Below are 15,801 nucleotides of genomic sequence, written 5' to 3'. Positions count from 1 at the left end.
ATCTAGCATCAGCCTGATGGCCTGTTCTGTCATTCTCCACTCTCCCATGTCTCTCTTCCTTTATTACAGACCCAGAGACATCCCCAACTCAGGGGCCTGAGGATCAATTGACTCTCCAATCCACTGACCATCCATCCACTATCCCAGCGGGGTCTACAACCTCAGGTATCTGCCTTGTGGGGTCCATTCTACACAGACTGCTCACCCGGTGTAACTGCTGAAATCCTCAATCCCAGAGATTCATCCATCTGTTACTAAGGGGAGTGGCTTGCCGTGACTGAGGGGCGAGGGATTATAATATTTGGGTTATATAAAGACTGGTATCTGACATTCTTCGCATCTAGCATCAGCCTGATGAACTGTTCGTGTTCTCCACTCTGCACTCGCCCATGTCTCTCTTCCTTTATTACAGATACAGAGACATCCCCAACTCAGGGACCCGAGGAACAATCGACTCGTGAAACCACTGACCATCCATCCACTACCCCACAGGGGTCAACAACCTCAGGTATCTGCCTTCTGGGCTCCATTCTACACAGACTGTTCGTCCTAATAACTGCTGAAATCATCAGTCTCCCTTTCTCTCATATATATATATATCTGTCTCTCTCTCTCTCTGTATCTGTCTCTCTCTCTCTTACTCCTGTGTTCCCTCTCTCTCTCTTTCTCTCTGTGTCCCTGCCTGTATCTCTCTCTCTCTTTCTGTCTCTCTTTCTCTGTGTCCCTGTCTCTATCACTATGTTTCTTTCTCTCTGTGCCCCTGCCTGTAATCTCTCTTTCTCTCTGTGTCCCTGTCTCTCATCTTTCAGGAGGGTGGGAACATTGCAGGTTCTCAACAATTCAGGGAAATTAAATCCCTCCCTCTGTCTTCATCAGGCGCAAATATATCGGCCCGAGTGTCCCAAAGCAGGCGTGTCATCAGTCTGTGCACGCAGAGCCATCACTGTCAGTCACTGGCTTTGCTCGGTCGGTGCTGTCACAACACAAGTTGCTGTCTCTTGTATTCGCTGTGTAAAATCATTGGGGTAAACACGGGACTATATAATATGCTGCTTCACTAATCTTCTCTCTCTGTCCCTCTGTCTGTCTCCCTCTTTCTCTGTGTCTCTGTCTCCATAACTATGTCTCTTTCTCTCTGTGTCCCTGCCTGTAGCTCTCTCTGTCCCTCTCTCTGTCCCTCTCTCTGTCTGTCTCTCTTTCTGTCTCTCTTTCTCTGTGTCACTATCTCTATAATCATGCTTTCTCTCTGCCTCTCGCGGACTCCCTGTAATTACCAACACATTCCCGGAACCTTTGAAAATACTGACATATTCCCAGGGACCCCTTGTAAATTATGACACATTCCTGGGACCCCCTGTAAATACGGACAGACTACTGGGGACCCCCTGTAAATACTGACACACTCCCAGGGACCCCCTGTAAATACTGAAACACTCCCGGAGACCCCCTGTAAATAGTGACACACTCCTGGGGACTCCCTGTAAGTACTGACACACTCCCGGGGACTCCCTGTAAGTACTGACACACTCCCGGGGACCCCCTGTAAGCACTGACACACTCCCGGGGACCCCCTGTAAGTACTGACACACTCCCGGGGACCCCCTGTAAATACTGACACTCTCCCAGGGACCCCCTGTAAATACTGACACACTCCTGGGGACCCCCTGTAGATACTGACACACTCCCGGGAACTCCCTGTAAATACTGACACACTCCCGGGGACCTCCTGTAATTACTGGCACATAACTATGGACTCTCTGTAAATATTGGCACAGTCCCGGGGACCTCCGTGTAAATACTGACAAAATCCAGGAATCCCTGTAAATACCAACACACTCCTCGGGGACACCCTGTAAATACTGACACATTCCTGGGACCTCCCTGTAAACACTGACACACTCCCGAGGACCCCCTATAAATACTGACACACTCCCGGGGACCCCCTGTAAATACTGACACACTCCTGGGGACCCCCTGTAAATACTGACACACTCCCGGGGACCCCCTGTAAACACTGACACACTCCCAGGGACCCCCTGTGAACACTGACACACTCCCGTGGACCTCCTGTAAATACCGACACACTCCCGGGGGCCCCCTGTAAATACTGACACCCTCTCCCAGGGACTCCCTGTAAATACTGACACACTCCTGAGGACCCCCTGTAAACACTGACGCACTACTGGATGTTGTAAGGCTGTCTTGCTCTTTTCGCTTCGTTGCTTTAAACGTCCAATTACACACACACTCAGTTGTAGTAAAGGCAGGATTGGGTCTTTTATTTAGACATTCATACTAAACAAACCCAGTATGGAAGTTACTGACATACTTTACAAAGGCAGCTCTCTAGCTTGCTCGTTCTGTGGCTGCTTGTGACACACCTTCCAAGATTCCAGTGTGTGAACAGTCCATGTGTGTGTGTGTGTGACAAAAGCCAGTTCCATACCTAAAAAGCCTTTGAACCCTTATTTGTTTGCACAGTACATTTACACAATTAACATGCAGACAATGTGGAATCAAAAATGGCATTGTCCTGAAATCACGGCGTACTGCTTTCTGAATCGTTTAACATACAATGTAATCAAATGATTATTCGCATAGTAACAAGGTACATCATCATTGTAGGCAGTCCCTCGAGTCGAGGATGACTTGCTTCCACGTCAAAAAGTTCACAGGTGTTTCAATAATGGACCTAAAATTCCAGGTCCGACTAAATCCTGAAGGATGGAAGATGCCTGTGTGTGGATTGTTTAACGTGGGGTGACCGTTGCACACCAGCCACCACACGGGTTTGACAGAGCGAGGTCTTGGCCTCGTGGCAAGGATCAACCAAGACGACTGGAGACCAGTTCTGCTGCACGGACCTAGTGCGCACATATCACAGTGTGGGCTGGGCCATGCTGCCCCTGGGCCCTCGCCTCCCCTGGGCCCCGACCTCATGCCTCTCCTGGGCTCCGATCACGTCCTCTACAGTCTCTCACCGCTCCTTCGCCCCGACCTCGCCGCTCCTGCTGTACCTGACTACGCTCCAATCACCGACCTGGACCTTAGTGACGTCCCTTTTCACTGCCGTCGCTCTCTTGCTCCAGCACGCGCTGCTCCCTGGAGTGGTATACTGCTAGGCTGCTCCTTCCACTCCCCAGCCTGCTCCGATGGTGCTCGCAGGCCGGGGGCGCACAGACTGCTGGGCCAGGCTGCCACACTGCCCCCCCTGCTCCCCGGCCTGCCCCGATGGTGCTCGCAGGCCGGGGGCGCTCAGACTGCTGGGCCAGGCCGCCACACTGCCCCTCCTGCTCCCCAGCCTGCCCCGATGGTGCTCGCAGGCCGGGGGCGCACAGACTGCTGGGCCAGGCTGCCACACTGACCCCCCTGCTCCCCGGCCTGCTCCGGTGGTGCTCGCAGGCCGGGGGTACACAGACTCAACAAGGTACACTCAAATACAGACAATGTCATGAATTACTATACACAACTCACATGATCAGCGGAGGAGTTTCTTTGATTCTATGCATAGGTTATTATTCGCATAGTAACAAGTTACACTCAAATACTCAACATTTTATTGGCTAAAAGGCATCATATCGTCTAGCAGCCTCTTTCGATCCAAGTATCCTGTTTTTAATCCAAACTTCAGTCTTCCACTTTTAACCCTTTTGATTTCTCCAGACTGCGCCGAAGCAAAGAGTTTCAGAAATGTCGGCTTGCCCTCCCTCACTGCCCCACTTCTTCTCTTTGCCTCTCTGCAGGTCCTATCTGGGTAACACTTTCCAAAGTTGTGTGAATGTTCTTACTTTCCGCAGTGTGATGGTTAATGTCCACAATTGCTTGATTCAAATTCTGTAGCTGTTGAAATCCTGTCTCCATTTCTGCATTTCCTTCTTCCGAATAGCAGCACGATTAGGGTCAAAGTAGGGTTGCTGCAGACTCGGATTCTCAGGATACCATTTTAAAGTCCGGTGGTCTGTGATCACCATATCCATTTTCACTTAAAAGTCAACTTTCAATTTTTGATGTTTCCGACTGAATTCCGTGCTGTTTACATTCAGAAATGTAAACTCCCAATCGGTGTCTTCGACCAAGTCTGTTGCCCTCGGCAAGGTTTTTCACAATTTTCTCTGCTTTATGGGAGAAGTGTAACAACATAGAGTAAAGGATGACAGAAATGCTGAATAGTCAGTCGAGAGACCCAGTCCTTCTCTCAGTTCACCCTTCGGAACTGCTATCATTTCCTCTCTCAACATTTGCAACGCTCCAACTTCTATTTCACATCCTTTAAGATCATGTTTATAACTCCCACATTTGAGCGTTTCACTGAACATCTCATCAGTTCTGAGACAGCCCATTCCTGCAGAAACTTAAAATGCTTCTGAACAAGCTTCTCCCACTGCTTCCATCTCTGACTGTTCAGTAACTGCTCCTCGTGTATCTGGGGTGTTGGGGAACTGTCTCTGAAGGGGGGTTTCCCCTTCCTCCAGGAGCCCCTTCATTTGTCCAGCAGACCCTGTGTCCATTACCCACTGCCCGTCCACACAAGCCTCGATAAGGGTATGGCCACCCCTATCCTGAAGTAAGGGTCTGAAAGAAACGATGTGTGTGGTTGAGGTGCGGCATCCCGATCGCAATTCCCCCTCACCTGCAGAATCTACCCCCGACCTCAGCAACTGAACCCAGGTATCATTCCTCTCTGTGACTCCAGCTTCTCGTTCCTCATTCTTCAACTTTTCTTTTAACTTTTCTAATTCTTTAGCCAGTCTATCTCTGTCCTCTATCAACTGACGGGTCTGGATCCAGGCACCACCAGGTCCTGCTCCTTTTACGCGACTCCTCGCGGGATTCATCCACTCCGGCCCTTCTGCCTTCCATCGCTGTAACCCCGGTCTCACTTCCATGACTGAGATTCCTGCATCTCTCTGACACAAGCTTTCTACCCTCGCCAACCATTTATCGAAACCATCGTCCCCGCCCCAGGCAACTACTTCCAGAACTACTGAAGGGGTTAGGAGAGTCAAAATGGTCTCGATGTGTATCATCCCCGTAATGACTGATATCAATCCAATTACTTCCCAAACTTTTACATAACTGGAATATATGTTCCCCCGCTTCCCTGGGTCCTTCCCCTGGTAATAATGCAAGCCGCTTTATTAACTGTGGCCCTGAGTGAGCACCAAAGATTGCAGCTATGATTTGACCAAGCAGAGCCCTGGAAGTTGTTTCAAAACCGACTACCTTTTCCCGGTGATTCCCTAAAGCTCACAGAATTGTGTGATCCCTCTGTTTCTCTGATATGTTCCCTGACTGCCACCATCCCAGAATATTACACCACAATTGGGCAAACTTATTAAGATCCTGAACTGGTGCAGATCCCACATCACCAAGGATAGCTCTCATGTCCTGTAACTTTATCTCTCCTCACTCATACTAGGAATCCCCAAAACCACTTAAGAACATAAGAACATAAGAAATAGGAACAGGAGTAGGCCATACAGCCCCTCGAGCCTGCTCCGCTATTTAATATGATCATGGCTGATCTGATCATGGACCCAGCTCCACTTCCCCACCCGCTCCCCATAACCCCTTATCGTTTAAGAAACTGTCCATTTCTGTCTTAAATATATTCAATGTCCCAGCCTCCACAGCTCTCTGGGGCAGAGAATTCCACAGATTTACAACCCTCTGAGAGAAGAAATTTCTCCTCATCTCAGTTTTAAATGGGCGGCCCCTTATTCTAAGACCATGCCCCCTAGTTCTAGTCTCCCCCATCAGTGGGAACATCCTCTCTGCATCCACCTCGTAATCGTATACATTTCGATAAGATCACCTCTCATTCTTCTGAATTCCAATGCATAGAGGCCCAACCTACTCAACATTTCCTCATAAATCAACCCCCTCATCCCTGGAATCAACCGAGTGGCTGGTGGGGACCTGCACTGCAGGTCCATGGAGTCCACCAGCGACATCGCCACCCCCTGGTGGGCGCCGGCACTGCAGGTCCACAGGGAGTCCTCCACAAACATCGCCACCGTCTGGTGGGACCTCGAATTTCAGGTACACAGGGAGTCCTCCACTCACACCGCCCCTGGCTGGTGGGGGCCCGCACTGCAGGTCCATGGAGTCCTCCACAAACACCGCCACTGGCTGGTGGGCCCCGAATTGCAGGTCCACAGGGAGTCCTCCACAAACAGCGCCACCAGCTGCTGGGCATCCGCATTGCAGGTCCACAGGGAGTCCTCCACAAACACCGCCACCGGCTGGTGGGCTCCCGCACTGCAGGTCCATGGAGTCCTCCATAAACACCGCCACCAGCTGGTGGGCCCCCGCACTGCAGGTCCATGGAGTCCTCCACACACACCGCCCCTGGCTGGTGGTGGCCCGCACTGCAGGTCCATGGAGTCTTCCACAAACACCGCCACCGTGTGGTGGGCCCCCGCACTGCAGGTCCATGGAGTCCTCCACAAACACCGCCACCAGCTGGTGGGCCCACGCAATGCGCGGCCCTGGACAACGCGGACCATTTCCCAGACCTCGGGAGCCTCTTATCAACAAGAGCAGACATTGACGGCAAAGTCCAGCACCGCCTCCAGTGCAGCCTTCGGTCGCCTTCGGAAACATAGAAACATAGAAAATAGGTGCAGGAGTCGGCCATTCGGCCCTTCGAGCCTGCACCACCATTCAATAAGATCATGGCTGATCATTCCCTCAGTACCCCTTTTCTGCTTTCTCTCCATACTCCTTGATCCTTTTAGCCGTAAGGGCCATATCTAACTCCCTTTTGAATGTATCCAATGAACTGGCCTCAACAACTCTCTGTGGTAGAGAATTCCACAGGATCACCACTCTCTCAGTGAAGAAGTTTCTTCTCGTCTCGGTCCTAAATGGCTTACCTCTTATCCTTAGACTGTGACCCCTGGTTCTGGACTTCCCCAACATTGGGAACATTCTTCCTGCATCTAAACTGTCCAATCCCGTCAGGATTTTATATGTTTCTATGGGAGCCTCTATGAAATGCCCTCCTTGGAGGCTGTAAACTTCGCTATGATTCTATGACTGCATTGTATAACATATTAAGAAACGATAAAGAGGGGGGAATGGGCAGGTGAAGTCGCTGTACTGATTAGGGACAATGTAATGGCAGTCGGAAAAAGTGACGCAGCTTTCAGCAAGACAGAAATGTTGTTGTTGTAATTCTATGTAGTTCCAGCAGAGGGCGCTGGTTGTCCACCAGTTCCAGTCGAGGATGTTGGCACACAAGAACACAAGAATTAGGAGCAGGAGTCGGTCATATGGCTCCTTGAGCCTGCTCCGCCATTCGATAAGATCATGGCTGATCTTCTACCTCAATTCCACTTCCCTGCCCGATCCCCATATCCCTCGATTTCCTCAGTGCTCAAATATCTGTTGATCTCTGCCTTGAATTTACTCAAATCGCTGGATAAATACCACCAACGATGTCTCCACAAGATCCTGCAAATCCCCTGGGAGGACAGACGCACCAACGTTAGCGTCCTCGTTCAGGCCAACATCCCCAGCATCGAAGCACTAACCACACTCGACCAGCTCCGTTGGGCAGGGCCACATTGTCCGCATGCCAGACACAGAACTCCCAAAGCAAACGCTCTACTCGGAACTCCTTCAGGGCAAGCGAGACCCAGGTGGGCAGAGGAAACATTACAGGGACCACCCTCAAAGCCTCCGTGATAAAGTGCAACATCCCCACCGGCACTTGGGAATCACTGGCCAAAGACCACCCTAACATAGAAACATAGAAACATAAAAAATAGCTGCAGGAGTAGGCCATTAGGCCCTTGGAGCCTGCACCACCATTCAATAAGATCACGGCTGATCATTCACCTCAGTACCCCTTTCCTGCTTTCTCTCCATACCCCTTGATCCCTTCAACCGCAAGGGCCATATCTAACTCCCTCTTGAATATATCCAATGAACTGGCATCAACAATGCTCTGCGGTAGGGAATTCCACAGGTTAACAACTCTCTGAGTGAAGAAGTTTCTCCTCATCTCAGTACAAAATGGCCTACCCCTTATCCTAAGACTGTACCCCTGATTCTGGACTTCCCCATCATCGGGAACATTCTTCCCGCATCTAACCTGTCCAGTCCCGTCAGAATCTTGTAAGTTTCTATGAGATCCCCTCTCATCCTTCTAAACTCCAGTGTATAAAGGCCCAGTTGATCTAGTCTCTCCTCATATGTCAGTCCCGCTATCCCGGGAATCAGTCTGGTGAACCTTCGCTGCACTCCCTCAATAGCAAGAACGTCCCACACAACAGATAAATGTGCAAAGTTAAAGCACATGGGATTGCGGGTAGTGTGCTGACGTGGATTGAGAACTGGTTGTCAGACAGGAAGCAAAGAGTAGGAGTAAATGGGTACTTTTCAGAATGGCAGGCAGTGACTAGTGGGGTACCGCAAGGTTCTGTGCTGGGGCCCCAGCTGTTTACACTGTACATTAATGATTTAGACGAGGGGATTAAATGTAGTATCTCCAAATTTGCGGATGACACTAAGTTGGGTGGCAGTGTGAGCTGCGAGGAGGATGCTATGAGGCTGCAGATTGACTTGGATAGGTTAGGTGAGTGGGAAAAAGCATGACAGATGAAGTATAATGTGGATAAATGTGAGGTTATCCACTTTGGTGGTAAAAACAGAGAGACAGATTATTATCTAAATGGTGACAGATTAGGAAAAGGGGAGGTGCAACGAGGTGTCATGGTACATCAGTCATTGAAGGTTGGCATGCAGGTACAGCAGGCGGTGAAGAAAGTAAATGGCATGTTGGCCTTCATAGCGAGGGGATTTGAGTACAGGGGCAGGGAGGTGTTACTACAGTTGTACAGAGCCTTGGTGAGGCCACACCTGGAGTATTGTGTACAGCTTTGGTCTCCTAACCTGAGGAAGGACATTCTTGCTATTGAGGGAGTGCAGCGAAGGTTCACCAGACTGATTCCCGGGATGGCGGGACTGACCTATCAAGAAAGACTGGATCAACTGGGCTTGTATTCACTGGAGTTCAGAAGAACGAGAGGGGATCTCATAGAAAAGTTTAAAATTCTGACGGGTTTGGACAGGTTAGGTGCAGGAAGAATGTTCCCAATGTTGGGGAATTCCAGAACCAGGGGTCACAGTCTAAGGATAAGGGGTAAGCCATTTAGGACTGAGATGAGGAGAAACTTCTTCACCCAGAGAGTGGTGAACCTGTGGAATTCTCTACCACAGAAAGTTGTTGAGGCCAATTCACTAAATATATTCAAAAAGGAGTTAGATGTAGTCCTTACTACTAGGGGGATCAAGGGGTATGGCGAGAAAGCAGGAATGGGGTACTGAAGTTGCATGTTCAGCCATGAACTCATTGAATGGCGGTGCAGGCTCGATGGGCCGAATGGCCTACTCCTGCATCTATTTTCTATGTTTCTATGTCCTTCCTCAGATTAGGAGACCGAAACTGAGCACAATATTCCAGGTGAGGCCTCACTAAGGCCCTGTACAATTCCAGTAAGATCTCCCTTCTCCTGTACTCAAATCCTCTCGCTATGAAGGCCAACATACCATTTGCCTTCTTCACCACCTGCTGTACCTCCATGCCAACTTTCAATGCCACTAAGTGGAGGAAGTGCATCCGGGAGGGCGCTGAGCACCTCGAGTCTCGTCGTCAGAGCATGCGGAAATCAAGCGCAGGCAGCGGAAGGAGCGTGCGGCAAACCAGTCCCACCCACCCCTTCCCTCAACAACTATCTGTCCCACCTGTGACAGGGACTCATAGGCAGTCCTTCGGAATCGAGGAAGACTTGCTTCCACTCCCAAAGTGAGTTATTTGATGGCTGAACAGTCCGATACGGGCCACAGACCCTGTTACAGGTGGGACAGACATTGGTCAGGGGAAGGGGTGGGTAGGTTTGACGCACGCTCCTTCCGCTGCCTGTGCCTGGCTTCTTCATGCTCCTTGCGTCGAGACTTGAAGAGCTCAACACCCTCCCGGATGGACTTTCTCCACCTCGGGCGGTCTGCGGCCAGGGTCTCCCAGGTGTCAGTGGTGATGTCGCACTTTACCAGGGAGGCTTTGAGGGCGTCATTATAACATTTCCGCTGTCCTCCTTTGGCTCGTTTACCATGAAGGAGCTTCGTATAAAGCATTTGTTTCGGGAGTCTCGTATCTGGCATGTGAACTATGTGGCCTGCCCAGCGAAGCTGATCGAGTGTGGTCAGTGCTTCAATACTGGGGCTGTTGGCCTGGTCGTGGACACTGATGTTGGTGCGCCTGTCCTCCCAGGAGATTTGCAGGATCTTGTGGAGACATCGTTGGTGGTATATCTCCAGCGACTTGAGGTGCCTTCTGTACATCGTCCATGCCTCAGACCCATACAGCAGGGCGGGTATTACTACAGCCCTGTCGACCATGAGTTTGGTGCCAGATTTGAAGTCCTGGTCTTCAAACACTCTCAAGCGACCGAAGGCTGAGGCAGACACACACAGACATAGGCAGAGAGTCACGACATAGGCAGAGAGTCACATACACACAGACACACCCACACACAGGGGCAGAGGGAGGGCAGAAAGAGACAGAAACATTCTCTCTCTCTCTCACACACAGTTGCAGACACACACCGACACCGCCACCCGCTGGTGGGCGCAGGCACTGCAGGTCCACAGGGAGTCCTCCACAAACATCGCCACCGTCTGGTGGGCGCTGTCACTGCAGGTCCATGGAGTCCTCCAAAAACACCGCCACCGGCTGCTGGGCGCTGGCACTGCAGGTCCACAGGGAGTCCTCCAAAAACACCACCACCGGCTGGTGGGCCCCCGCATTGCAGCAACACAGTGAGTCCTCCACAAACATCGCCACCGGCTGGTGGGCCCTCGAATTGCAGGTACTCAGGGAGTCCTCCACACACACCGCCCCTGGCTGGTGGGGGCCCACACTGCAGATCCATGGAGTCCTCCACAAACATCGCCACCATCTGGTGGGACCTTGAATTGCAGGTACACAGGGAGTCCTCCACAAAAACCGCCACCGGCTGGTGGGCTCCCGCACTGCAGGTCCATGGAGTCCTCCAGCGCCACCGCCACTGGCTGGTGGGCCCCCGCACTGCAGGTCCATGGAGTCCTCCACAAACACCGCCACCAGCTGGTGGGCCCACGCAATGCGCGGCCCTGGACAACGCGTACCATTTCCCAGACCTCGGGAGCCTCTTATCAACAAGAGCAGACATTGACGGCGAAGTCCAGCACCGCCTCCAGTGCAGCCTTCGGTCGCCTTCGGAAACATAGAAACACAGACAATAGGTGCAGGAGTCGGCCATTCGGCCCTTCGAGCCTGCAACACCATTCAATGAGTTCATGGCTGATCATACAACTTCAGTACCCCATTCCTGCTTTCTCTCCATACCCCTTGATCCATTTAGCCGTAAGGGCCACATCTAACTCCCTTTTGAATATATCCAATGAACTGGCCCCAACAACTCTCTGCGGTAGAGAATTCCACAGGATCACCACTCTCTCAGTGAAGAAGTTTCTTCTCGTCTCGGTCCTAAATGGCGTATCCCTTATCCTTAGACTGTGACCCCTGGTTCTGGACTTCCCCGTCATCGGGAACATTCTTCCTGCATCTAAACTGTCCAATCCCGTCAGTTCTCCAAAGCAAGTATATCCTTTCGTAAATATGGAAGTCAAAACTGCTCACAGTATTCCCGGTGTGGCCCCACCAATACACTGTATAACTGTTGCAATACTTCCCTGCTTTTAAACTCCATCCCCTTTGCAATAAAAGCCAAGAAACCATTGGCCTTCCTGATCACTTGCTATACCTGCATACGAACCTTTTGTGTTTCATAGAAACATAGAAAATAGGTGCAGGAGTAGGCCAGTTGGCCCTTCGAGCCTGCACCACCATTCAATAAGATCATGGCTGATCATTCCCTCAGTACCCCTTTCCAGCTTTCTCTCCATACTCCTTGATCCCTTTAGCAGTAAGAGCCATATCTAACTCCCTCTTGAATATATCCAATGAACTGGCATCAACAACTCTCTGCGGTAGGGAATTCCACAGGTTAACAACTCTCTGAATGAAGAAGTTTCTTCTCATCTCAGTCCTACATGGCTTACCCCTTATCCTTAGACTATGTCCCCTGGTTCATTGGGAACATTGGGAACATTGGGAACTTTCTTCCTGCATCTAACCTGTCCAGTCCTGTCAGAATTTTATATGTTTCTATGAGATCCCCCCTCATCCTTCTAAACTCCAGTGAATACAGGCCCAGTCGATCCAATCTCTCCTCATATGTCAGTCCTGCCATCCCGAGAATCAGTCTGGTGAACCTTTGCTGCACTCCCTCAATAGCAAGAACGTCCTTCCTCAGATTAGGAGAACAAAACTGAACACAATATTCCAGGTGAGGCCTCACTAAGGCCCTGTACAACTGCAGTAACATCTCCCTGCTCCTGTACTCAAATCCCCTAGCTATGAAGGCCAAAATACCATTTGCCTTCTTCACCGCCTGCTGTACCTGCATGCCAACTTTCAATGACTGATGTACCATGACATCCAGGTCTCGTTGCACCTCCCCTTTTCCTAATATGCCACCATTCAGATAATATTCTGCCTTCGTGTTTTTGCTACCAAAGTGGATAACCTCACATTTATCCACATTATACTGCATCTGCCATGCATTTGCCCACTCACCTAACCTGTCCAAGTCACCCTGCAGCCTCTTAGCAGCCTCCTCACAGCTCACATCGCCACCCAGTTTAGTGTCATCTGCAAACTTGGAGATATTACACTCAATTCCTTCATCTAAATCATTAATGTATATTGTAAATAACTGGGCTCCCAGCACTGAGTCCTGTGGCACCCCACTAGTCACTGCCTGCCATTCTGAAAAGGACCCGTTTATCCCAACTCTCTGCTTCCTGTCTGCCAACCAGTTCTCTATCCACGTCAGTACATTACCCCCAATATCTTGCGCTTTAATTTTGCACACCAATCTCTTGTGTGGGACCTTGTCAAAAGCCTTTTGAAAGTCCAAATACACCACATCCACTGATTCTCCCTTGTCCACTCTACCAGTTACATCCTCAAAAAATTCCAGAAGATTTGTCAAGCATGATTTCCTTTTCATAAATCCATGCTGACTTGGACCGATCCTGTCACTGCTTTCCAAATGCGCTGCTATTTCATCTTTAATAATTGATTCCAACATTTTCCCCACTACTGATGTCAGGCTAACCGGTCTATAATTACCCGTTTTCTCTCTCCCTCCTTTCTTAAAAAGTGGTGTTACATTAACTAGTCTCCAGTCCATAGGTTCAGATCCAGATTCGATAGACTGTTGGAAAATGATCACCAATGCATCCACTATTTCTAGGGCTACTTCCTTAAGTACTCTGGGATGCAGATTATCAGGCCCCAGGGATTTATTGGCCTTCAATCCCATCAATTTCCCTAACACAATTTCCCATCTAATAAAGATTTCCTTCAGTTCCTCCTTCTCACTAGACCCTCGGTCCCCTAGTTTTCAGGAAGGTTATTTGTGTCTTCCTTCGTGAAGACAGAACCAAAGTATTTGTTTAACTGGTCCGCCATTTCTTTGTTCCCCATTATAAATTCACCTGAATCTGACTGCAAGGGACCTACGTTTGTCTTCACTCATCTTTTTCTCATGCACAAGTACCCCCAGGTCCTGTTGTACTGCGGCACTTTGCAATCTTTCTCCATTTAAATAATAACTTGCTCTTTGATTTTTTTTCTGCCAAAGTGCATGACCTCACACTTTCCAACATTATACTCCATCTGCCAAATTTTTGCCCACTCACTTAGCCTGCCTATGTCCTATTGAAGATTTTGTGTGTCCTCCTCACATATTGCTTTTCCTCCCATCTTTGTATCGTCAGAAAACTTGGCTATGTTACACTCAGTCCCTTCTTCCAAGTCGTTAATATAGATTGTAAATAGTTGGAGTCCCAGCACTGATCCCTGCGGCACCCCACTAGTTACTGATTGCCAACCAGAGAATGAACCATTTATCCCGACTCTCTGTTCTGTTAGTTAGCCAATCCTCTATCTATGCTAATATATTACCCCCAACCCCGTGAACTTTTATCTTGTGCAGTAACCTTTTATGTGGCATCTTGTTGGGCCTATACTCTTTGGAGTTTAGAAGAATGAGAGGTGATCTTATTGAAACGTATAAGATAATGAGGGGGCTCGGCAGGGTAGATGCTGAGAGGATGTTTCCCCTCGTTGGGGAATGTAATACCAGGGGGCTTTGTTTCAGAATAAGGGCTCGCCCATTTAAGATGGAGATGAGGAGGAATTTATTCTCTCAGCGGGTTGTGAATCACAGGAACTCTCTGCCGCAGACTGATTATTGCACGATAGAGGAGTTAAGGGTTATGGGGATGGCGCGGAGAAAAGTGGACTTGAGGCCCAGATCCGATCAGTCACGATCTTATTGAATGGCAGAGCAGGCTCGAGGGGCCAAATGGGCTACTCCTGTTCCTATTTCTTATGTTCTTAAGGGGCATAACCTCAAAAATTAGAGCTAGGCCGATCAGGGGTGATGTCAGTCAAAACTTCTTCACACAAAGGGTAGTTGAAATCTGGGACTCTCTCCCCACAGAAACCTGTTGGGGCTGGGGGTTCATTGCAAATTTCAATACTGAGAATTTTGTTGGGTGAGTGTATCAAGGGATATGGGACCAAGGCAGGTAGACGGAGTTAAGGTACAGATCAGCCATGATCTCATTGAGTGGGGGAACACGCTCGAGAGGCTAAACCGCCTACTCCCGTCCCTATGTCTCAGTGTCAGCCATTTTGAGTGAGATGGATTAGCCAAGGTGAGCACAATACAATGGGGAGGGGCACACTGAGTGCTGGGATGGACAGACCCCTCCCACCGCTTACACTGGGTGGGGGGCACTGGGTGCTGGGGATAGGCCCCTCCCACCGGTTACACTGCGGGGGGGGGGCACTGGGTGCTGGGGATGGACAGACCCCACCCACTGGTTACACTGGCGGGGGGGGGGCACTGGGTGCTGGGGATGGACAGACCCCACCCACCGGTTACACTGTGGGGGGGCACTTTGTGCTGGGATGGACAGACCCCACCCACCGGTTACACTGGGGGGGGGGCACACTGGGTGCTGGGGATGGACAGACCCCACCCACCGGTTACACTGGATGGGGGGGGAATAGACCCCACCCACTGGTTACACTGGAGGGGGGGGAATAGACCCCACCCACCGGTTACACTGAGGGGGGGGGAATAGACCCCACCCACCGGTTACACTGGGGGGGGGCACACTAGGTGCTGGGGATGGACAGACCCCACCCACCGGTTACACTGCGGGGGGCACTGGGTGCTGGGATGGACAGACCCCACCCACCGGTTACACTGGGGGTGGGGGGATGGACAGACTCCACACACCGGTTACACTGGTGGGGGGGGGAATAGACCCCTCCCACTGGTTACACTGGAGGGGGGGGAATAGACCCCACCCACCGGTTACACTGGGGGGGGGGTCACTGGGTGCTGGGATGGACAGACCCTTCCCACTGGTTACACTGGGGGGGGGGCACTGGGTGCTGGGATGGACAGACCCTTCCCACCGGTTACACTGGGGGGGGGGGCACTGGGTGCTGGGATGGACAGACCCTTCCCACCGGTTACACTGGGGGGGGAGCACACTGGGTGCTGGGGATGGACAGTCCCCACCCACCGGTTACTGTGATATCCCATCTGACCCCAGCCTCCCTCCACCAATCACTGGACAGCGAGCGTTCCTTACCGGGGGAAA

General features: G+C 50.8%; 1 protein-coding gene across 6 annotated transcripts in view; it reads left to right on the top strand.

Moving 5' to 3' along the window:
• LOC139239510 (swi5-dependent recombination DNA repair protein 1 homolog) overlaps positions 1 to 15,801 on the top strand; it is a 92,816-nt gene that overhangs the window by 40,770 nt on the left and 36,245 nt on the right. For all 6 annotated transcript variants that reach the window (XR_011588661.1, XM_070868308.1, XM_070868309.1 and 3 more), the window contains 2 exons: positions 70 to 165; positions 413 to 508. Coding sequence is in view for 5 of the 6 variants with exons in the window: in XM_070868308.1 (XP_070724409.1) it covers positions 70 to 165; positions 413 to 508 (192 nt within the window). In the remaining variant the exon portion in view is untranslated. The remainder of the gene's footprint in view (positions 1 to 69; positions 166 to 412; positions 509 to 15,801) is intronic.

This window comes from Pristiophorus japonicus, chromosome 27 (genome assembly GCF_044704955.1).
Source record: "Pristiophorus japonicus isolate sPriJap1 chromosome 27, sPriJap1.hap1, whole genome shotgun sequence".
Taxonomy (NCBI): Eukaryota; Metazoa; Chordata; class Chondrichthyes; family Pristiophoridae; genus Pristiophorus; species Pristiophorus japonicus.
This window is presented reverse-complemented; position numbering and strand designations above follow the sequence as displayed.